Raw genomic sequence first — 23,774 nt, 5'->3', positions numbered from 1 at the left:
GAAACCATAGCTGCCAAGAATCTAAATAAAATCGATATGGCCAGCTTCTGTAACGAAGAGAGAGACTTCATCAGAAATCTAATAGACAAGTGTGGCATCCTCTCTCCAGCAATTACCTACAACAGCTCTTCTAACACCCTCGGTCATAACTGGAAAATAAGATTAAAGCAGGGTGAATTCACTGATTAGATCTACAAAAGCAACACTCATATCATATTCTTTGATGGTGCCTCCAAGTCTAATCCGGGAGCTGCAGGGGCAGAGGCCCTGGCTCTCTATCAAAGCTTACTCCAGCTTCAAATCCACGGAATCAGGAAAGCTTGGATTTTTGGGGACTCTGCTATTATCATTAGTCTCATGAACAGCAAGAGAAAGCCTTCCAATATCCATATACAGAAAATCATCAGCAGATGTCAAAGCATGATCAGCCAAACCTGGGAGTTAAATTTTTTCCATGTCCTTCGCACCTTAAACCGAGAAGCAGACAAGCTCGCCAGTCAAGCTTGTACCAGAACCAAAGGAAATATTTTTTTGCAACAACAAAGAATCCTTTCATTATCTCCCCTGATCTCTTTCTTAACTAATGACAAATCGTTTGAGGCTGACACCTGACCGAAACTATAAGGCGTGCTCTGTCCAAATCTACAGCAATCCTGATATGCTCGCTGGCTTTAAATTCCCGAAGGAACAGCAGAAAATGCAACACAAAAGGAACAGCATAAAAGAAAAACGTAGCTCCAACAAGTTCGTCAAGCTTGAAGCAAGTTGGCGCCGACGACAAATATAAAGAGTCCATTGCTCGACACATCAGCCACAATAATATAGATTGATATGCTTTGTAAATGTTGTTATTTGTTACTACAGTTTGTTAGGATTTACCTTTGGTATTTGGTATTTAGAAGCCCAAAAGGCAGGATTAAGGAGGAATTTTGTTTAAGTTGTAACTCCTTCTTCCCTGGCTCTTTTTGGCACCTCAGCATGTATTTCAGGAGCTCAGTCTCCCCTTTTTTTTCAGATTTATAAAAGCAACCGAATTTGTCAACAAAAAAAAAAAGTTTCCTTAAGCAAAAATAGACCAAAATCGAGGGCCAACATCTCCCCCTTGCTGATCATCAAGCATGTCCTCATGCTTGCTTATTCCTTTTTGATCTCCTAACCCCTGCTGTGGATGCAGTTCATGTCTCTGATGCTTTTTTTTGTGTTGTTTTTATCAAATAGTCCATACCTGTATCATGTCCTTCTCTGTATAAAGTGGCCTTAACTTTTTGCTTCTCATACTTAGCCTTCCACATATTCTTTTCTTTTAGCCATTTGAATGCCTGTTTGGAGAATAGATCATTCTTTCTTTTCAACCTTCCTATTTCTTCATTTCATTTTTCATTTTCTTTAACAAACCTAGCATTATTATTTTTGCTTGCTTTGTTTTCTTCTTTCAAATGTTTTTCCAAGTTTTTGTTGATTTCCAGTTGGTCTGTTAACTCCCTAATCTTGCCCAAATTTATTTCCTTTTCAAGCTCTTGTGTAGTTTTTATTAATGATGCTACTGTTGCATCATCATAGTAGGAATCTCTCTCCAATGCTTCTTTTTCAATATCATCCTCTACTTGTTTTTCTGTTGAACATGTGTCTACTATCTGAACTTCTTTTTCTTTGCTATTTATCTCAGTTGGACTTTTGTTTCTAAACCTCCTAGGAATGGACATGATGGACACTTCATTTTCATGCATGACTGTATTATTTTGCTTTTTGGCTCTAGTCCTAGGATAGAAAGGTGAGCTCATCATCCCCCTGGTTTCCTGCTCTACCTTGTTCTGTCCCTCATTGACTTGTTCATTGTACTGGTTTTGACTCATGAATTCCCTCCAAATCATCCCCTGTGATCTTACTTGATATTCAACCAAGATTTTTATCAACCCCTGGTGATAAATTTGTGCTTCTCTGGGCTTATGTTCATGTTTTACTGACTCTATCATCTTTAGGAGGCTTCTAAAGAGGAAGTATGGCAGATTAATCTTATCCTCCCCCTTAATGTGTTGTAGGAGTCTGATGTGATACAGATGTGCAACACTATATCCCCTATCACATGTAAGGAATTTTTGTATAATTAGAACCAGTTCGCCCCATGGTTCATTGAACCATTCCCTTGGTATACCTTTGGTCCTGTCAAAGGTTCCCTTTCTATTCTTTTCAAGGAAGAAAGTCCACGCTTTCTCCTTGAAATGCAAGCCTTTATGATAATTCTCTCCTATCATCGGGAGGTCCAGTGCTTGTGAAAGGAATTCCTGAGTCACAGGAATTATTACATTTCCTACCCTTGTTTGTTCTTGGGTGTAATTGTTTATAAATTCCCTCGTTACTTCTTCACTGTGGCCACTAAATCTTTGCAAAAATCCTATCAGTCCTGCTTGATATAGCTTCTCTATGGTTTCTTTCTTCCAGTTTTCTATTTGGAACTTTGGCTCTATCCTTGTTGTCATTGTTTCTATAAACCATTGAATATAAGCCTCTGTTGTCATTAACTTCATCCTTTGTAATGACAAATAACAAATATTGTTTCATAAAATAAATTTTTCAAGTCAGAGAAGCTTACCTGCCTTGTTCAACAACTTAATTCAATCTACTTTGGCCTCTGTTTTTTTCTTTTTGCAGCAACACAGTCTCTGTTTTAATACCCTGTTTTGTTCAAACATTCAAACATTCTACCTCATATATCTCTGTAAAAAAAACTATACTATGTTTTGAAATAGAAATACATAAGAAAACAAAATAATCATATCATAATTTTGTGTTTCTTAATGTAATCTCAGGGCATTTTTCTTCTGCTCTCTGTATAATTCACCATGCAAACCAGGATTCCATTAGCATAATTTTTCATTCATTGTTCTCTGTATAAATCATCATGCAAGCCTAATCTTCAGCACTGTATATAACCGAAATCTTTTAGTTTTCAACGCTGCCTTGGTTATAACAACACTATAAAAAAACTCTTATGTTCATCATTCAATAGCTCATACAAACCCCTACTCTATTTGTGTATTAAAAACGCACAAGACAGACCCAAATACTCTGTTTCATTTACCCATTTTCATGCATCAAACTAGGATTTGATCAAACTGCCTGATTGTACGCACATGTGTAATTAACTGTTTGTTTTACACAAGTTACCTGCTTCATTCTTATTCATAAACCTTAGTTTATGCAATTAACACTTTATGAACATACCCTTCATCGACAATGCATGAACATTTATCCTTAGTTCTATTAACTTCACTGTTTGTTTATCTGAACCTTGCATTTATAACCTTCTGAAGTCATGGCGATTTTGCGGTGTTTACCTGGCTACCTACTGGACTCGTGGATTGTTTTAGTGGCACTCCATATTATCCATATCTCTTCAACCTTCGTTTCAACGCCCTAGCGTGCTGACTGGTGGCATAAATAGATACATAAACATTTATATGACAGGTAGTTCCTATAAAAAGTTCACTGATTGTGATCCTGGCTTCACCTTTGCGATCTTATGGAAGCAAATCAAATCTCCTCTTACCTGAAATTTTCACGAGATTCTGGGCAACCAACTTGTGCTATCTCCGTTAATTTACCTACTTATCTCTCCACAGTCTCAGCTATGTTTTTCCCCTCGCTTCCTCTATCAAAATGGTTAGTGCTTTCGCCACTATTCTCCTAAGCTCTTAAGGGCAATGATGGCAAACAAATGCGTTTAGAAACTGACAGAATGGTTTTGAGAGGCGCAAAGGTTTTGTTCTTCAAGTTTCTTGACCGTTTTCAATTTTTTTACCGTGCTCTGACTAAGTAAGCCGTAAGCACATCTTACTGGGTGATGCCTGCATATTGGTCCTTTAACCTACCGTTACATTGTTATGCCCTGACTGTTTCCATGATTTGAATTCAAGCTTGTCTGTATGTGGGTGGTGGTTGTCCTTCTATACCGTTCACGGCCTTGCCAACACACCATCCATTGAATTGTTGAACGCATCAACCTCTGCCACCTTTCCATGCAAGTTTATGATGTGTTGGGTGCATCATAACTTCATTTGCGTTCTTGCCACTACCCACGACTTCGACCTCATTATAATATGAACCATGTATTTTGAAATCATATTGTTTCAATGGTTGCAAGCTCGTTGTAATTATATCCCCCCCGCCTAATATCATTGCATAGTTTGCCACTTTTGTTATGCGCTCAAAGGTTTTATGCTTAATACATTTCCTTTTTGTATTCTTTTACAAAATGCGCATATATTTCCTTGTTTAAATATTTCTCATAATTTTAAAATGACCACCTAGGTCATGTTTAAAATTATCTCCATGTCTAATGTTTGATTTGTTTGTGCAGGTACCATCATATTGCATTCTCTTTTGATCCCTTTTTTCTTTGAGGAAAAATACTTAGGGGTATAGGCTTAGGGTTAAGGTTATGAATATGAAATGAATATAGGATGTACTTAGGTTATGGGATGTGAGGGTTATAGGATATACATAAATAAATGTAAGATGATACTTAGGATAGTGGGTGGAAGTAATGGAAAATATATACTTCAGGTACTAATCTCAATTTTAACAAAGACTAAAAATTTCTAAAAAAAAATTGAATTTACAAGAGCAAAATTGTGTACTTACTATACTTGTACTTCCCTGATAATATTGGATGATGTCTATTGTTCTTTGACAAACTGGATGAGGTCTTCTGATAAAATGTCTTAGATAGATTGAAACATAGAGTTTATTTCTGCTTCCTGTTCTACATTCTTCATTGGTTCTGGTTCTTGAATTGCTGGTTGTCGTTCAGGTCCCTCTGCAATTGTTTCATAACTCAGGTCCCAACTGTCATGCACACTTTTATGCAATATGTACATGTTTATGCTAATATTTCAGGTCCCTCTGCAATTAATTCTTAACAACTCAGGTCCCTACTGTCATACAATGTATACATGCTTTATATCATTTCAGATTCATGCAATATATACATGTCGTTTTCTAACATTTCAGGTCCCTGACTGTCATCAATTTCAAAAAAAAATCAGGTCCCAACTGACAGTGGTTGCAAAAATATTTTAGGTCCCAACTGACATTGGTTGCAAAAATATTTCAGGTCCCAACCGTGAATAATACAAGTTCCGTCATCAATTTCAACTGCACAACTAAGTTTCTTGTGCGACCTTCCCCCTTGCTTGTTTATTGAATTGTCCTCAAGTCATGATTTTGTGGAGGATTTCCTGCAAAAAAAAGTTGCGATAAAAGTAGAACAAGAAAGTGTGAATTCATACAGTCCAAAACGAGTTGGTTTTCCTCTATGAATTCTTGTTTGCTTGGTGCCAGTTTCTTGGTTTTCACTAGCAAACAATATTTTTTTATTTTTTTTTGGATTACTGGAAGATGGATGGCTCTGTTGTGCCATTATTTCCAATTTTGTTCCTTGTATCAGTTGTTTCATGAATTCTTCTTTGTTAATAGGCCTATTGTAAACTTTGAGCCTATGTCCATTTACCAAAAATGATGTAGACTCCTGGTCAATTGTCTTGATTTGAACAGCTCCATTATCAAAAATTTCCTCTATCTCATATGGCCCTAACTAGTGTGTTGTGAATTTGGCCTTGAAATCTTTGAATTTGGAGTCGAACAGTAATGCCCAGTCTCCTTTGTTGAATGTCTTGTTCTTGATGAATCTGTCGTGCCATTTCATTCGTTGTTGTTGTACCAATGTTGTATGTTCTATTTCCTGTTGGCGATGTTCATCTAGTTGATTTAATTCCATTATCCGTTGCTGTTGTGCTTTAGATAGTTCTAGTCCTAGTTCGGCTGCCAATTTATATGTGTGTATCTGAAATTCTATGGGCAGTAAGACCTCTTTTCCATACACTAACTGGTATGGACTAAATCCAGTTGTGTTTTTCCATGTGATTCTGTATGCCCATAGTGCATCTCTTAGTTTTTCTGACCAATCCTTTCTGTTCAACTGTACTGTTTTGGTCATTATGTTCTCTAGGACTTTGTTCATTGCTTCCACTTGTCCGTTTTCCTGAGGATGATATGGTGTGGACTTCCGGTGCTTTATCTTATATTTTTCCATAAGATCCCGAACTAGTTTTGAAGTAAACTGTGCTCCCTAGTCGGTTACAATCTATCTAGGCACGCCATATCTTACAAATATTTCTTCAAAGAGGAAGGTGACCACTATGTTTTCTGTTGCTTTTGTGATTGCCTTTGCCTCCACCCATTTAGTGATGTAATTTGTACATACCAAGATGTACCTCTTGCCATTTGATGGTGGTTTTATTGGTCCCACAAAATCTAGAGCCCATTGCTCAAATGGTCTATTAGAACTTATGGTTTGAGTGGCATTTCATCTTATACTATTGGTCTCCCTATTCTTTGGCAACTATCACACCGCTTGACATATGCCTTGGAATCTTTGAGGATTGTTGGCTAGTAGTAGCCTAATTGCAACACCTTGTAATTTTTTCATTTGTCATACTTCCAGATCTACATCCTATAAAGGCATCAGCCGTGGCTAACCATGGTCTGCCTAAGATTAGAGGATGTCCTCCCAAATTTGTTTTTGGCTGCAAGATGAGGAAGTCAACAGGATACTCCCATGAATCCAAAGAGACTATAATATCTTCTAGTATTCATTCTGGTACAACTTTAGATCTGTCTACTAACTCTAGAATTGTAGAAGTTGATCTAATGTTGTTTAAATGCAGATATTTCATTGCCTCCATAATCATTACATTTATAGCGGCTCCCAAATCTATTAAGGTGTTTGGAACTGAGAAATTATTTATTGAAATAGTAACCATAGGGATACCAGGATCAATATATTTTCCTACCACTGTTTGTGTTGACATGAGGTTCGCTAATTTTCCATTGACTTGGATTGTAGTAGGATCCTTCTTCTTTTTACCAATTTTCTTAATGCATAATTCCTTTATTGTTTTAGCATATATTGGTATCTCTTTTATCCCTTTCAATAAAGGAATTTTTACATAAGCATTTTTCAATTCATCCAAAATATCAAATTCAGGAAGGTTTGTTTCTATTTGTTGCTCTACTAACCTCTTAGGATAAGGTGGTGTTTGAGTCATAATAGTTTTTCCTTTTTGAATTTGTTTTTCAAATTGTGATGTTTCAGGTTGTTCTCCTTGCTCAATTGGCTCTTCTATGATTGGAGAAGTATCCTTTGTAAGCACCTTTCCAGACCTTAAATGGACATCATTTGTGGGAAGAATTAGAATATGTTGAAAAATATGCTGCTTTTTGTACATTGTATGCAGGTTTATCCATCTTAGTGTTTGGATTTTCCACTGATTGTGCTGGTAATTGAGTTGGTCTGGGCTGGTTTGAAGGTAGCTGTAGCTGTTGTGTTTGTGTTAGTAGTGGTGGAGAATTCTGTTGCAGAAATGGCATGGATAACGGATATGCAGAATTTTGTTGCGAAAATGGCATGGATTGTGGATATTGTTGATATGGAAATGGCTGTTGATATTGTTGTTGGTATTGTTGAGGTGGCTGGTTTCCATAACCATATCCTCTCCATCCTTGTGCAGGTTGGTTTGGATATTGTTGTGGAGGCCAAGCTTGCCATGCCATTGGAGTATTCCAAGAATTTTAAGGCGGATATGGATAGTTTTGTTTAGGGAACTATCGTAGATTTTGTTGAGGAATCCTTGGTTGCCAAGGTCTTTGTGGTGCCACATAATAGAAACCTTATGTTCCTTGCACTTCTTCCATTGGATTCATTTTCAATTATTTCAACCTTAGACTATTTTCTGTTGAATGGTTTTCTGTACAAAGACCACATACTTGAACACTATCCAAAGGACATTCTCTTAATGGATGTTTCTTTCTACATTTGGAACAAAAGATTGCTAAAGCTTGTTCTTGTTCTTCTTTCTTCTTATTTTCTTTTAGAACATCTACCTGAGTTCCTAATGTACTTAGGAGATCAGTTTTGAAGTTTTCTAACAAGCTTCCTATCTCTGCTCTTGTTACTCCTCCTACTGCTGATTTTGTTGCTTTTGAACTCACATCTCTCTTTCCAGATTTTGATCTCCCTCTAGAATATTTTTGACACAAATCAGCAATTTCATTAAATGGAAAGTTTGAAATATCTCCCTTGCCCATTACATTCAGAATGTCAAGATATTCATCTCTTATACCTTTGAGAAAGATTGTTCGAATGGTTTCTTGATTTAGAGAGTGTTGTTTGGATTTTTGTAGATTATATGCAAATCTTTCTAAGTATTCTTCTAGACTTTCTTCCTCTTGTTGTGTCATTCTGAAAACATCTTCTTTTGAGTCCCTAGGCCTACAATAGGCTTGATACTTTTTAAGAAAGATTGATCTCATATCATCCCAAGAAGCTATTGTTTTCTCTCCTAAACCCATGACCCATTTTAAAGTTGTTTCTTTCAATATAGTAGGAAAAAGACGAAGTTTGTGTGTGTCATCATTGTATCCATATGTTTTACATAAGATGTCAAATTCAAACATAAAGGAATCAGGATCTTCTGTTGACATTCCATAAAAATTTGGCAATACAGAAGGTGGAATATTTTTCATTTTCACATCTTCTCCTAATATTGCACTTGTATCTACTATTGGAAAGCCAAAAGTAGTTTCTTGATCACCACCATCTTCTTGTCTTTTCCTATCCTCTTTTGCCTTTCTATCATTTTCTCGCTTTTCCTCTTCCTCCCTTTGTCTTCTCCATTCTCTTTGTTGTCTCTCATATTCAAGTCTTTGTTTAGGAGTAAGAATAATAGATCCATGTCCCTCTTCTGCCATAGTTTCGATTGTTTCAATGTCAATTTGAGGTTCAAGTTGTTCAAAGATAGGTTGACCTATAGATTCAAAAATAGGTTGTTTTTCTTTAACAATTTCTTTTTGTTTTCCTGAAGTAGGTGTTGTTGTTGATGGTTGTTTTCTTTTTACCTCCCAGGCTAACAAAGTTTGCCTTTCAATTAAAGTTAACCTTTGTCTTGTTCTTTGTTTTTCTTCCAATTCCTCAATTGTTGGCTTACCAGCAACTGGTGTTGTTAGCTTTGATGGTCCTACCTCTATTGATGGGGGGTTTTGTTTAATAAATCTACCTTTAGGATCTCTATTTCTAGGCATAAAGAAACATGACCAAAAGAAATGTAACTAATTTTTTTAATTTTGTTTTATGAAATTTTTAGAGTTTTTTCTTATCTTCCTATTGACTATGTTGATAATTGCCTCCCCGGAAACGGCACCAAAATTTTGAGCTAATTTATTCACACAAATTAACACAAGTAGTCTTTATCAGTCCGGGTTGGTAATACTTGGAGGCAAGTCCACTATATATGAATATTATATACAATCAAGCTTGAAAGACAAGTTTTCAAAAACCAAATAAGTGCATATTACAAATATAACCTACATTAAAAATTTCCAATTCACTTTGTAAAGAAAGAAAGCTGAAATGGCTCTTAACTTAAGAGGTTTGGTTCTTCCTTAATTATTACTTGATGAACAGAAATTAGAAACCATGAACTCTCAATAGCTTAAGATGGACAAATCATCAATGAAGGGAGGCTCTTAACTTAAGAGACCTTTTGTATTTTCCATCATAATTCATTCACCATAATGCTATCAATTGAAAACTGAAAATACATAAGAAAACTGCTTGCATGTAATCAAGGAAAATAACCAGATTACGGGAAATTAAACTAGTCTAAACAAAGAAGTGTACTTAGCTTGGAATGGGGGCCCTCCACCCTTGCTTTGCACACTTGAAGATTGATATCATAAGCTTAAACTTCAGTCACACATCCACATTATTGAACAGCAAAATAGTAGTAGAACAGGTTCTTCAAATTAATTTCAAACTCCAAAATGTCTCAGCATGAAATTATACAAAAGTTACACTCCTAAGCCATCAAAGTCTTGGCTTTAAATAGAAGTTTTGTGAAACAAACTGATCTATAATCTTTCTAACAATCATATCTACTCATATTCACCTATCTAAGTCGAACTCATCCAATCCATCCCAAGAAATATGGTCAATCCCATAAAATCTCAAAACTGCCCTATTTCCTAGGGATTTCTGAGTGACTAGTCATGGTTGACCAGCCTTGAATGGGCCTAATAAAGCTTGTTCTGACCGAACCAAGTGGAGTTAGCTCAGTCCTAGTTCCCAAGCTATCCATCCATGCATCAAACTCATGCCCAAGTGTCCTGCAAACATGTCATCCATATAGCTATTATGGGAATTTCTGAATCTGTCAAAATTTGCACTTGAAATCAAATTTTCATAAAAACTTTAGAATTTGAAAAATTAAAATTAAATACCTGAATAGACATGAAATACATCAAAATGGGATAGATATAGTGGAAAATAGATGGAAAATATATGGATTAAGTAAGTTTACTTAAGCAAAAATAGACCAAAATCGAGGGCCAACAAAGCACATCAATACAAAGAATGTATTCAAAATTTAAATGTGATCGCATTTCAACACAAAAAAATGTGCCTTTTAATGTTTGTTAACAATGACCAATTTTATATGTGATTCACACTCAATAGAAAGTGATCATGTTGAACATGAAAGAGTCGACGATCCCGAGAGCTGGAACCCACATGTTTTGAGTTCAAAAGAAATTTATCAGGTTCCATCTATGTTTAGTCTATCACGAAAAAATTGGTTGAAAGAAGTTGAATTGAAAATTAAGATTTCTAGTCCTTCTGTACAGATAGTTGGTTTGAGTTTATTTTCTGAAGATGAAATCAAAAAATTCAAAAAATATGTTCAAGAGAAAAAATTTGCTTATTTGCATTTTGGAGGTCATGTTGTTGTGAGGTAAACATCACTTCTTGCTTTTCCCACTTGTTTAGAAAAGGTATTGGGCTGATATCAATATTTAGAAAGGAATCTTTAAAAACTTTCCTGAACGCAGAAGAAGGCTGAATTGCCAACTCAATACCATCTAAAAGCTCCCACTTAAAGATCTGAAACATGTTAGTGGAAGTTTCAATTGCATGTTGGACCCACCAAAACTGGAGGCTAAGCAAAGCAAACACAACGCAACAATAGAGAGCCTTGATATTAGAACTTACTTCTTGATCAAATTCGAAGATTATTGAACAGCAGATCTGAAGCGGGTTTCTTCTCCTCAACCGAACATGCGCGCACAACTATGACCTCTCTCCACGGGTCTTCAAATGTCTTCGCCTTACAGTTCCAATTTCTTTTGGATGACAGAAACTGTCCTTAGACAGGTGGCCCAGTAGGCTTCTATATTAATTCAAAGATCAAAATTACAAAGCTTGATAGATTACAATACAAGAACAAGATCAAGAAGCACTCGTCCAACCTTGTGGGCTTCCTTCCATTGATCTCTCTTTTATAACTTCCTAAAGGAATCATCTAATATATGACACAAAGGGGAAATAATTGAGGGTCCTATCGGCATTTCCTTTAACCGACGGTGTCTACTCAATCTTTCCAGTACAATAATTCTACCAGTATCCTTTCAGACTTCGGTCAGAATCATAATCATCGTCATCAGAAGACAGTTGTCTTTCAAAGGCCGTTTGCTCAAGCATCTTGATGTAGTCGTATTCCATCATCTTTGAGTACTCTTTGTCCTAATTGATATCATGCAGATCCTGTGCATCTGCATATATGTCCTGAAAAGCAGATTCCTCAATTTTACCTTTTCCTTTGGCATCTGTTGATACTATTTCGTTGTCGTTTAGGTTTGCTTTTGATGTTTGTCCTTGGTTCGGATTTACTTTTATTTTGTGTAGGTTTTGTTGTTGTGGGGTAAACATCACTTCTTACTTTTCCCACTTGTTTAGAAAAGGTACTAGGCTGATATCAATATCTAGAAAGGAATCTTTAAAAACTTTCCTAAACGCGGGAGAAGGTTGAACTGCCAACTCAATACCATCTAGAAGCTCCCACTTAAAGATCTGAAACATGTTAGTGGAAGTTTCAATTGCATGTTGGACCCATAATCTACAGTTTTCATTAATGTATGCTTTTGATTGCCATCCCATTTCAAAAATCATTGAAGTACAGATTTTGTTTGACAGAAGTAAACTAATAATATGAACTACATTATTATTCCAGTTTCCTGAAATAATGCTTATTGTGATTAGTGCTATTTGATTAACCATGAATCTTAAAACTTTTGGTTCGCCTTGTAGTTCATCCAATTGTTGTAAAACCTGTCGCTTCTCTGTTAATTTCAACATCCCAAATTCTTTGAACCAAAGAGCCAACTATTTAATCCTTTCGATATTATTACTGGTCTTGATTTCTCCTGATATCTCATGATAGAAAACCTGTGAAAAAGGATTTGGAGAAATACTTTCTCTTAATTGTAAACTCTGGTAATCCCAAGGAGATGAGAAAGTCCTTAGATATTGCAGGGTTCTCTGGACACACTGAGATGTCCTAGTAGATGGCTTTTTCTTGCAGACTCCTTAAATCTCCCAATTAGCAAAATTTTCAAAAATTTCATATTGGGGAAAGGTGTCATTGGGAGCATAGTTTTCATCAAATCTTTGGAGAAAAGATGCTTCAAGTTCCTCAAAAATATCAGGAATTTTTAATGACAAAAGATATTTTTCTAAGTCTGCTTTAATTGGAATAGCTTCTAAATCCAACATTTGAGCTCCTGTATATATGCTTAGAGAAAAATCTATTCCTCCAATTAGCTGATAATAATTTAATGCTTTGGGGATCCAAATCATATTAGCAGTGAATTGAGAAGACCATAGATCTGAAAAACTTTTGAAATAAATGTTTACCTTCATGTTGGGCAAAGGGTATACCTTTACCAAATCAGCGTCTAGGACTAAAGACATACCAACATTTTTAGATTGCCATTCTTGGCATCTTCAAATCCATTGATTCCTCCTCAGACGCAGACCCACAATTTTCTTGATTTCTCCTATCAAATGATTCGCATGGCTTTCAAGAACCCTGAATCTGTCTACAAATGTGCTGAAATTATCATCTTAGGGGCCTTTTCCTGGTATTATGAAGAAATTTCCTAGTGTTGTGACAAAAGCTTTATTCATATCTCTAGTTAAAGAATTTGCTAAAAAATTAGAATTGCCTGGTATCCATTCAACATCAAAATCAAGTTGTTGAAATCAAATCTGCTATGAGAGCAATCTTCCTCTAGCAAGCTATCTTGAAATTTTCATAGACAAGAAATACTTGAAGTTCATAGACTTGGTCCTTATAAGAAACTTTTTTGGCGCCAGATATAGTTCAAATTTTTGTATCCCATTAAAAATTGCTAAAGTTTCTTTTTCAACACTAAAATAATTCTTTTGACTAGGAGAGAATTCACCTGAGGCATATGCACAGAGTTTTTCTTCTTCCTTTCCTTCTTTATTCTCCTTTTTCTCAAAAAGAACTGCTGCCCAAAAACTATCAGAAGCATCAGTTTGTAAAATCAGAAGTCCGTCACCTGGTGGTTGTAATTTTGGAAGTTGCTGACATTCTGATTTAAGCTCTTTAATTGCTGCAGTAGCTTCTGCTGACCATCCTTCTCTGAGATGTTTTCTGATTGGGGTTGTATTTTCGGACAACCTCGGAATATATCTGTGAACATAATTGAAGACACCTAAAAAACTCTGAATAGTTTTAGGGTCTTTTAATTCATCTGGAAACTGAGACAGTTTAGTAAGAACATGGGGCTGCATTTGTATTTTTTCATTAATGACATTGATCCCCAAAAAGTCTATATTGTCTTGAAACAAAACCATTTTCTTTTCTGAAAGGACTATACCATGATTTTGAACTTCACTCAAAAAAATCTCTAAATGCTTGAGATGTGTTTCAAGATCTGGACTATGTACAAGAATATCATCTATATATGTTACAATAAAATCATACTTTCCAAAAATAAAATCCATTCTTCTTTGGAAGAATGTAGGGGCATTTTTTAGGCCGAAGGGTACCACCTTCCACTGGTAAAAACCTGCAGGGCATGTGAAGGTAGTTTTATGCCTATCTTCTTCTTGGATCTGTATCTGATAGTATCCAGACTTCATGTCAAACTTGCTGAATACTTTACTATTTTGAATCTTTTGCATAATAGTTTCTGGTCTCGGCAAAGGGTAATGAAAACCTTGAGTGATAGCATTTAGATGTTTGTAGTTAATTACCATTCTAGGCTTACCTCTGACTATTTCTAAATGGTTTCTAACTAGAAACGCTGAACAAGAGTAATGAGACATACTAGGTTCAATAAGATTCATACTTAGCAGCTCACTTATATGTCTCTTGATTTCTTGTTCATCTGTGGGGGTGCATGGAATTAGTTTTCCTTTGACTCCATTATCATGTAGAGTCACTATTTCTTGCTTTGGGCTTTCTACTGTCCAGAATTGTTGAGGATTGTTTGAGAAACTTTCTAACAATTTATCATGCATAGAAATCTGCTCAACGGACCAATTTTGACCAATACATGCCTTTTGTTTGTTCTTTAACTCCATTCTTTTTTCATATAATTGTAAAACTTCTTGCCAATTATTGGAGTCTTTAAGAGGTTTTCTTGCTCCTACTTTATTTTGACTATTTCCTTTTCGTGCCTCAAAATTTTCCATAGATAATCTAGGCACAGCAATAGCCTTCTTTTTTAAATTGATTATCAGCTTATCTTCACTGATAGTAACTGGGAGCACAGAGTTAATAAAAGGCATTCCAAGCATTAAACTGGCAGATGGATCAAAATGCTGAATAGCATAAATTTTTACAATATTCCCCCCAACTTTCAAAGAGATGTTATCAACATAATGTGTCAATTGAACAGATCCCCCAATTGTTTCAGACACAAGAATGTTTTGGAGTGGCTTCCAAAGAGATTTAAACAAAGATGGTCGAGCCAGATTATTTGATCCTCCAGTGTCTATGAATGCATCAACATTTATCCATTCATTTCTGACTTGGACTTGTACTGGGATATAAATGAGACTATTTGTTTTAATGATCTTTTTTAATAGAGCTTGCTCTTCAATTCTATTATTTTCGGGAATTTTGAAACTTGTAGAAGCAGCAGTATTCTTTTGATAAGGACAGAAAGAATTTAATTCGGGCAAGACTGTGATCGGCTGCTTACCTGTTTGTTGCAAGCTTTCAGAATCTGACTCATCATCTAAAACATCGGTGGTGTCTTTAGTTTCTTCTGTCTCACTTTCATCTGACTGATCACTATAATGCAATTCTTCATAAACATCATCATCAGAACAATAATTACAAATATTCATCTTTTGTACAGTATCTTGGCCATTATCTTCATCTTCTGAAGTTTTTGTTAAGATATATGCATCAAAAACTTCGTCTTCTTAATCAACTAAAGACCAATCGTCCTTGAATTCCTCGATCTCAACACAAGCTTTTAATTTAGAAGAGGAATTATTAGGACATTTGCGTGCAAAATGGCATTCTTGTTTGCAAATGAAACAACAATTGTTATTTCTTGGTTTCTTTCTCTTTTTCAAAAATTTGAATTTTCGGAAAGGCTTCCTTGGGTTGGAGACTCTTTTGGGTCTAAATTTTCCATACCTTTTTGTTTTCTTCTTCTTTTTAAAGGGTGTCCAGGGTAGCATTGTTCTGCAGACATCTGAACTAGGTGTAATATCGTGTGCTTTCTTTTTCTAGCACAAATACTTAACCCTTACTGTACACCTGAAAAGAAGATCAACCCAAAATATTTGATCTTTTTCTTATTCTGTACATCTAGATCTTTCATAATAAGATCTCCTAGATTCCCTGGAAGTTTAGACAAAAATGATAATTTTTTTAGCAGTGTCATTAGAGAGATTCGCCTTAAAGACTTTTTCCATGAAATCTTTACCAAACTGATCAAGATATTTTGAATATTTTAGTTACATATGGCTTAAGTCTATTATCAGATGTTTTTTCTCATCTACTGGCTCTGGAACAAATTGTGTTTTCAACAACAGTTCTAAAGTGGCCAGTCCTACTTCCATGATTGCTCTTCTTTCCTCATCGTATGGTCCCATCCACCAATCATATACAATGCGGCCATTCTTTTTTGGGCTAGGACCATTATAGAAAGATTATCTAATTTTGTGGTGACCTACATCTGATATAGAGCACCAGGTCATATCCGGATTGATTCTCCTAGATTGGATGAATTGTCAAGATCTAAAGTATACCCACTAGAATTTGTAGCATAAAAATCTTCTTCTACACGTGGGTATTTAGAGACTTCTTTCAACACATGAGCTTTATTCTGGGTGATTATAGAAGGTAAAATAAAGGAAGGGGATTTAGAAGCTGCTTGATCAAGAGTCATAATTTCTTTCTTAGAAGCAAATTGTTTTTCAGCTTTGTACGCTTCTTCCTTTGCCCTGGTCAATTTTCCAGAGGTTTTTGAGGTTGACTCTTCTGCACTAGTGGCAGTTATTGCTTCTTCTGTGTCTTCATCCTCTTCTTCTCTATCCCAATAATTGCGAGTGCTCATGTCAAATCTGAATTTATGAATTTCTTTGACCCTTTTCTTCTGTCTTCTTCTCTTCATCTCTTCCTTTGCGGCTTTCTCAGACTATTGCTCTTCATAGAGCAGCATAAGAATTGCATTAATCAAATCTGATTGCCGACCTAAATCATCAAGGACATTTTCAGCATGTGCACACCAAGTGGTGAGATAATTCCCTATCTGATAGACCTGGTCAAGATCAGTAGGATTCTGGGAATTATGTTCTAAGAGTGGTGCACAATCAGCTCTTGTGGGTGGTTGTCTTGACTGAGATGAAGAAGTACAAAACTTGGTTTTTGGTGGCCATTTTCCTCCTTTGACGTATCTATGATTGGCATACTGGAATTATTCTACAGGTGGGATATTAGACACATATGTACGGAACGTCTTATTTACAGTAAGAAATGGCTTCTCTTTAGGAATATATAACTGATCTGATGGAGTAGATACAGTGGTTTCTTTTGATGGATGACTATATACATTTCGTGAAAAATACTTGCAACCGCTGGTTGATGGTTGCTCAGACTCTGAAATGGCTGGTAAAACATGCTTTTGTGGCATAAATATTGGTCTGGGTATTGAAGATCTATCAGGTAATATGCGGACACGACCATCACTTACAGACATTCTTCTTGTTTTATTTCTTGGAGTTTCTGTTGATGCTAAAGATTTATACTGAATGTACCAGTCACTGGGAAGGGCTTCTTTGTCATAAGGATCACCTTCTACTTAAGCATTACTGACTCCTACGGTTACACAATCTTTTAACATTGTCTGCTTTAGCTTGGGATGTACAGTGTTTGTGAGTTGGAAAGATGTTTGGAGCAACACAAAGAGATATTCACTATCTTCGACCATCTCAAGACCTTGGACTCCAATCAATAATTTCCAACAATATTTTAAATGTACATCAGACGGACTAATGGAATAGTCTGGATAAATGGTACCATACTGACAACCTGAGGATAAATTTCCTAATATGGTTCCAATGCGAGCATGGTCATAATTCTGGTGACGGGTGTCAAAGACTTCAGATATACATGGAGTGTTGATTTTGTGGCGAAATAGTGGGGCCAAACCTATCCTTATCCCTCCAAAATGAAAATAAGAAAACTTTTTCTCTTGAACATATTTTTTGAGTTTTTTGATTTCATCTTCAGAAAATAAACTCAAACCAACTATTTGTATAGAAGAACCATAAATCTTAATTTTCAATTCAACTTCTTTCAACCAATTTTTTCGTGATAGACTAAACATAGATGGAACCTGATAAATTTCTTTTGAACTCAAAACAGGTGGGTTCCAGCTCTCAGGATCGTCGACTCTTTCATGTTCAACATGATCAGTTTCTATTAAGCGCGAATCGACTTCAGAAATAGTGTGTCTATCTATATTAGAGAACGATCTTAAGAAGTTTGACATGGATTTAATATAAACTAGACCAGAGATTGATTAAAGCAGTGTTTATCTAATCAGCTATTGTATAACAACATCTTTTCGAAGGCTTCCTAGCTAGCTTTAGACTCTGTCTATAGTTTATAAACTCAAGATCTGAACGAGGCTCCAATACCAAAACTAGAGGCTAAGCAAAGCAAGCACAATGCAACAATATAGAACCTTGATATTAGAACTTACTTCTTGATCAAATTCGAAGATTATTGTACAGCAAATCTGAAGCGGGTTTCTTCTCCTCAAGCAAACATGCACACACAAATATGACCTCTCTCCACGGGTCTTCAAACGCCTTCGCCTTATAGTTCCAAGTTCTTTTGGATGACAGAAACTGTCCTCAGACAGGCGGCCCAGTAGGCTTCAATATTAATTCAAAGATCAAAATTACAAAGCTTGAAAGATTACAATACAAGATCAAGATCAAGAAGCACTCCGTCCAACCTTGTGGGCTTCTTTCCATTGATCTCTCTTTTATAACTTCCTAAAGGAATCTAAACCTATCTAAGATATGACACAAAGGGGAAATAATTGAGGGTCCTGTCGGCATTTCCTTTAACCGACGGTGTCTACTCAATCTTTCCAGTACAATAATTCTACCAGTATCCTTTCAGACTTCGGTCAGAATCATAATCATCGTCATCAGAAGACAGTTGTCTTTCAAAGGCCTTTTGCTCAAGCATCTTGAGGTAGTCGTATTCCATCATCTTTGAGTACTCTTTGTCCCAATTGATATCGTGCGGATCTTGTGCATCTACATATATGTCTTGAAAAGTAGATTCCTCAATTTTACCTTTTCCTTTGGCATCTGTTGATATTGTTTCGTTGTCGTTTAGAGATGATTTTGATGTTTGTCCTTGGTCATACCAAAACTGGAGGCTAAGCAAAGCAAGCAAAATGCAACAATAGAGAGCCTTGATATTAAAACTTACTTCTTGATCAAATTCGAAGATTATTGAACAGCAGATTTGAAGCGGGTTTCTTCTCCTCAACCGAACATGCATGTGCAACTATGACCTCTCTCCACGGGTCTTCAAACGCCTTCACCTTATAGTTCCAAGTTCTTTTGGATGACAAAAATTGTCCTCAGACAGGCGGCCCAGTAGGCTTTGATATTAATTCAAAGATCAAAATTACAAAGCTTGAAAGATTACAATACAAGATCAAGATCAAGAAGCACTCCGTCCAACCTTGTGGGCTTCCTTCCATTGATCTCTCTTTTATAACTTCCTAAAGGAATCTAAACCTATCTAAGATATGACACAAAGGGGAAATAATTGAGGGTCCTATCGGCATTTCCTTTAACCAACGGTGTCTACTCAATCTTTCTAGTACAATAATTCTACCAGTATCCTTTCAGACTTCGGTCAGAATCATAATCATCATCATCAGAAGACAGTTGTCTTTCAAAGGCCTTTTGCTCAAGCATCTTGAGGTAGTCGTATTCCATCATCTTTGAGTACTCTTTGTCCCAATTGATATCATGCGGATCCTGTGCATCTGCATATATGTCCTGAAAAGTAGATTCCTCAATTTTACCTTTTCCTTTAGCATCTGCTGATACTGTTTCGTTGTCGTTTAGAGATGCTTTTGATGTTTGTCCTTGGTCCGGATTTACTTTTATTTTGTGGAGGTTCTGTTGTTGTGGGGTAAACATTACTTCTTGCTTTTTCCACTTGTTTAGAAAAGGTATTGGGCTGATTTCAATATCTAGATAGGATTCTTTAAAAACTTTCCTGAACGCGGGAGAAGGCTAAACTGCCAACTCAATACCATCTAGAAGCTCCCACTTAAAGATCTGAAACATGTTAGTGGAAGTTTCAATTGCATGTTGGACCCATAATCTATAGTTTTCATTAATGTATGCTTTTTATTGCCATCCCATTTCAAAAATCATTGAAGTACAGATTTTGTTTGACAGCAGTAAACTAATAATATGAACTACATTATTATTCCAGTTTCCTGAAATAATGCTTATTGTGATTAGCGTTGTTTGATTAACCATGAATCTTAAAACTTTTGGTTCGCCTTGTAGTTCATCCAATTGCTGTAAAACCTGTCGCTTCTCTATTAATTTCAACATCCCAAATTATTTGAACCAAAGAGCCAGTTGTTTAATCCTTTCGATATTATTACTGGTCTTGATTTCTCCTGTTATCTCATGACAGAAAACCTGTGAAAAAGGATTTGGAGAAATACTTTCTCTTAATTGTAAACTCTGGTAATCCCAAGGAGATGAGAAAGTCCTTAGATATTGCAGGGTTCTCTGGACGCACTGAGATGTCCTAGTAGATGGCTTTTTCTTGCAGAATCCTTCTTTAATCTCCCAATCAGAAAAATTTTCAAAAATTTCATATTGGGGAAAGGTGTCATTGGGAGCATAGTTTTCATCAAATCTTTGGAGAAAATATGCTTCAAGTTCCTCAAAAATATCAGGAATTTTTAATGACAAAAGATATTTTTCTAAGTTTTCTTTAATTGGAATAGCTTCTAAATCCAACATTTGAGCTCATGTATATATTCTTAGAGAAAAGTCTATTCTTCCAATTAGCTGATAATAATTTAATGCTTTGAGGATCCAAATCATATTGTCAGTGAATTGAGAAGACCATAGATCTGACAAAGGGTATGTTGGGAAAATGGTATACCTTTACCAAATCAACGTCTAGGCCTAAAGACATACCAACATTTTTAGACTGCCATGCTTGGCATCTTCGAATCCATTGATTCCTCCTCAGACGCAGACCCACAATTTTCTTGATTTCTTCTATCAAATGATTCGCATGGCTTTCAAGAAGCCTGAATCTGTCTACAAATGTGCTGAAATTATCATCTTGGGGGCCTTTTCCTGGTATTATGAAGAAATTTCTTGGTGCTGTGACAAAAGCTTTATTCATATCTCTAGTTAAAGAATCTACTAAAAAATTAGAATTGCCTAGTATCCATTCAACATCAAAATCAAATTGTTGAAACCAAATCTTCCATGAGAGCAATCTTCCTCTAGCAAGCTGTCTTGAAATTTTGGCAGACAAGAAATACTTGAAGTTCATAGAATCAGTGCTTATAAGAAACTTTACTCGTGCCAGATATAGTTCAAATTTTTGTATCCCATTAAAAATTGCTAAAGTTTCTTTTTCAGCAATAAAATAGTTATTTTTACTAGGAGACAATTCACCTAAGGCATATGCATAAAGTTTTTCTTCTTCCTTTCCTTCTTCATTCTCCCTTTTCTCAAAAAGAACTGCTTCCCAAAAACTATCAGAAGCATCAGATTGTAAATCCATAAGTCCGTCACGTGGTGGTTGTAATTTTGGAAGTTGCTGACATTCTGATTTAAGCTCTTTAACTGCTGCGGTAGCTTCTGCTAACCATCCTTCTCTGAGATGGTTTCTGATTGGGGTTGTTTTTTCGAACAACATGGGAATATATCTGTGAACATAATTTAAGACACCTAAAAATCTTTGAATTGTTTTAGTGTCTTTTAATTCATCTGGAAACTGAGACAGTTTAGTAAGAACATGGGGTTGCATTTGTATTTGTCCATTAACGACATTGATCCCCAAAAAGTCTATACTGTCTTGAAACAAAACCATTTTCTTTTCTGAAAGGACTATACCATGATTTTGAACTTCACTCAGAAAAATCTCTAAATGCTTGAGATGTGTTTCAAGATCTGGACTATGTACAAGAGTATCATCTATTATAATAAAATCATACCTTCCAAAAATAAAATCCATTCTTCTTTGGAAGAATGCAAGGGCATTTTTTAGGCCGAAGGGTACCACCTTCCACTGGTAAAAACCTGCAGGGCATGTGAAGGCAGTTTTATGCCTATCTTCTTCTTGGATCTGTATCTGATAGTATCTAGACTTCATGTCAAACTTGCTGAATACTTTACTGTTTTGAATCTTTTGCATAATAGTTTCTGGTCTCGGCAAAGGGTAATGAAAACCCTGAGTGATAACATTCAGAGGTTTGTAGTTAATTACCATTCTAGGCTTACCTCTGACTATTTCTGAATGGTTTCTAACCAGAAACGCTGAACAAGAGTAATGAGACATACTAGGTTCAATAAGATTCATACTTAGCAGCTCACTTATCTGTCTCTTGATTTCTTGTTCATCTGTGGGGGTGCATGGAATTAGTTTTCCTTTGACTCCATTATCATGTAGAGTCACTATTTCTTGCTTTGGGCTTTCTACTGTCCAGAATTGCTGAGGATTGTTTGAGCAACTTTCTAACAATTTATCATGCATAGAAATCTGCTCAGCGGACCAATTTTGATCAATGCATGCCTTTTGTTTGTTCTTTAACTCCATTCTTTTTTCATATAATTGTAAAACTTCTTGCCAATTATTGGAGTCTTTAAGAGGTTTTCTTGCTCCTACTTTCTTTTACTATTTTCTTTCCGTGCCTTATAATTTGCCACAGATAATCTAGGCACAGCAATAGCCTTCTTTTTTAAATTGATTATCAGCTTATCTTCACTGATAGTGACTGGGAGCACAGAGTTAATAAAAGGCATTCCAAGCATTAAACTGGCAGATTGATCAAAATGCTGAATAGCATAAATTTTTACAATATTCCCCCCAACTTTTAAAGAGATGTTATCAACATAATGTGTCAATTGAACAGATCCCCCAATTGTTTCAGACACATGAATTTTTTGGAGTGGCTTCCAAAGATATTTAAACAAATATGGCCGAGCCAGATTATTTGATCCTCCAGTGTCTATGAATCCATCAACATTTATCCATTCATTTCTGACTTGGACTTGTACTAGGATATAAATGAGACTATTTGTTTTAATGATATTTTTTAATAGAGCTTGCTCTTCAATTCTATTATTTTCGGGAATTTTGAAACTTGTAGAAGCAGCAGTATTCTTTTGATAAGGATAGAAAGAATTTAATTCGGGCAAGACTGTGATTGGCTGCTTACCTATTTGTTGCAAGCTTTTAGAATCTGACTCATCATCTGAAACATCAGTGGTGTCTTCAGTTTCTTCTATCTCACTTTCATCTGACTGATCACTATAATGCAATTCTTCAGAAACATCATCATCAGAACAATAATTACAAATATTCATCTTTTGTACAGTAGCTTGGCCATTATCTTCATCTTCTGAAGCTTCTGTTAAGATATATACATTAGAAACTTCATCTTCTGAATCAACTAAAGACCAATCGTCCTTGAATTCCTCAATCTCAACACAAGCTTTTAATTTAGAAGAGGAATTATTAGGACATTTGCGTGCAAAATGGCCTTCTTGTTTGCAAATGAAACAACAATTGTTATTTCTTGGTTTCTTTCTCTTTTTCAAAAATTTGAATTTTCGGAAAGGCTTCCTTGGGTTGGAGACTCTTTTGGGTCTAAATTTTCCATACCTTTTTGTTTTCTTCTTCTTTTTAAAGGGTTTCCAGGGTAGCATTGTTCTGCAAACATCTGAACTAGGTGTAGTATTGTGTGCTTTCTTTTACCAGCACAAATACTTAACCTTTTCTGTACACCTGAAAAGAAGATCAACCCAATATATTTGATTTATATTCTTATTCTATACATGTAGATCTTTCATAATAAGATCTCCTAGATTACCTGGAAGTTTAGACAAAAATGATATTTTTTGAGCAGTGTCATTAGAAAGATTTGCCTTAAAGACTTTTTCCATGAAATCTTTACCAAACTGGTCAAGATATTTTAAATCTTTTAGTTCCATACGGCTTAAGTCTATTATCTGTTGTTTTTTCTCATCTATTGGCTCTGGAACAAATTGTGTTTTCAACAAAATTTGTAAAGTGGTCAGTCCTACTTCC

At 35.7% G+C, this 23,774-nt stretch overlaps 1 protein-coding gene across 1 annotated transcript; it reads right to left on the bottom strand.

The window, feature by feature from the left end:
- Positions 1–285: 285 nt before the first annotated feature.
- LOC149170609 (uncharacterized) lies at positions 286–15,274 on the bottom strand. The gene is made up of 4 exons (XM_089425655.1): positions 15,127–15,274; positions 14,188–14,916; positions 13,354–13,875; positions 286–434 (listed from the first exon to the last, which is right to left on the bottom strand). The coding sequence occupies exons 1-4, from the start codon at positions 15,272–15,274 to the stop codon at positions 286–288; spliced, it is 1,548 nt and encodes a 515-aa protein (XP_089281781.1).
- Positions 15,275–23,774: the final 8,500 nt, after the last annotated feature.

The sequence above is a fragment of the Pinus tabuliformis genome, chromosome 4_2 (genome assembly GCF_031772625.1).
Source record: "Pinus tabuliformis cultivar Carrire ecotype Pingquan chromosome 4_2, CPIR1, whole genome shotgun sequence".
Taxonomy (NCBI): Eukaryota; Viridiplantae; Streptophyta; class Pinopsida; order Pinales; family Pinaceae; genus Pinus; species Pinus tabuliformis.
Note: the sequence above shows the minus strand (reverse complement) of the source record. Positions and strands in the feature narration are given on the sequence as shown.

Coding starts and splice junctions, on each gene's coding strand:
- LOC149170609 (XM_089425655.1), bottom strand. CDS start 15,274: ATGAATATTTGTAATTATTGTTCTGATGATGATGTTTATGAAGAATTG. Junction 14,917..15,126: donor TGAAAGCTTGCAACAAACAG/GTAAGCAGCCGA, acceptor ATGCATTCATAG/ACACTGGAGGATCAAATAAT. Junction 13,876..14,187: donor CCATTTAGAAATAGTCAGAG/GTAAGCCTAGAA, acceptor TAACATATATAG/ATGATATTCTTGTACATAGT.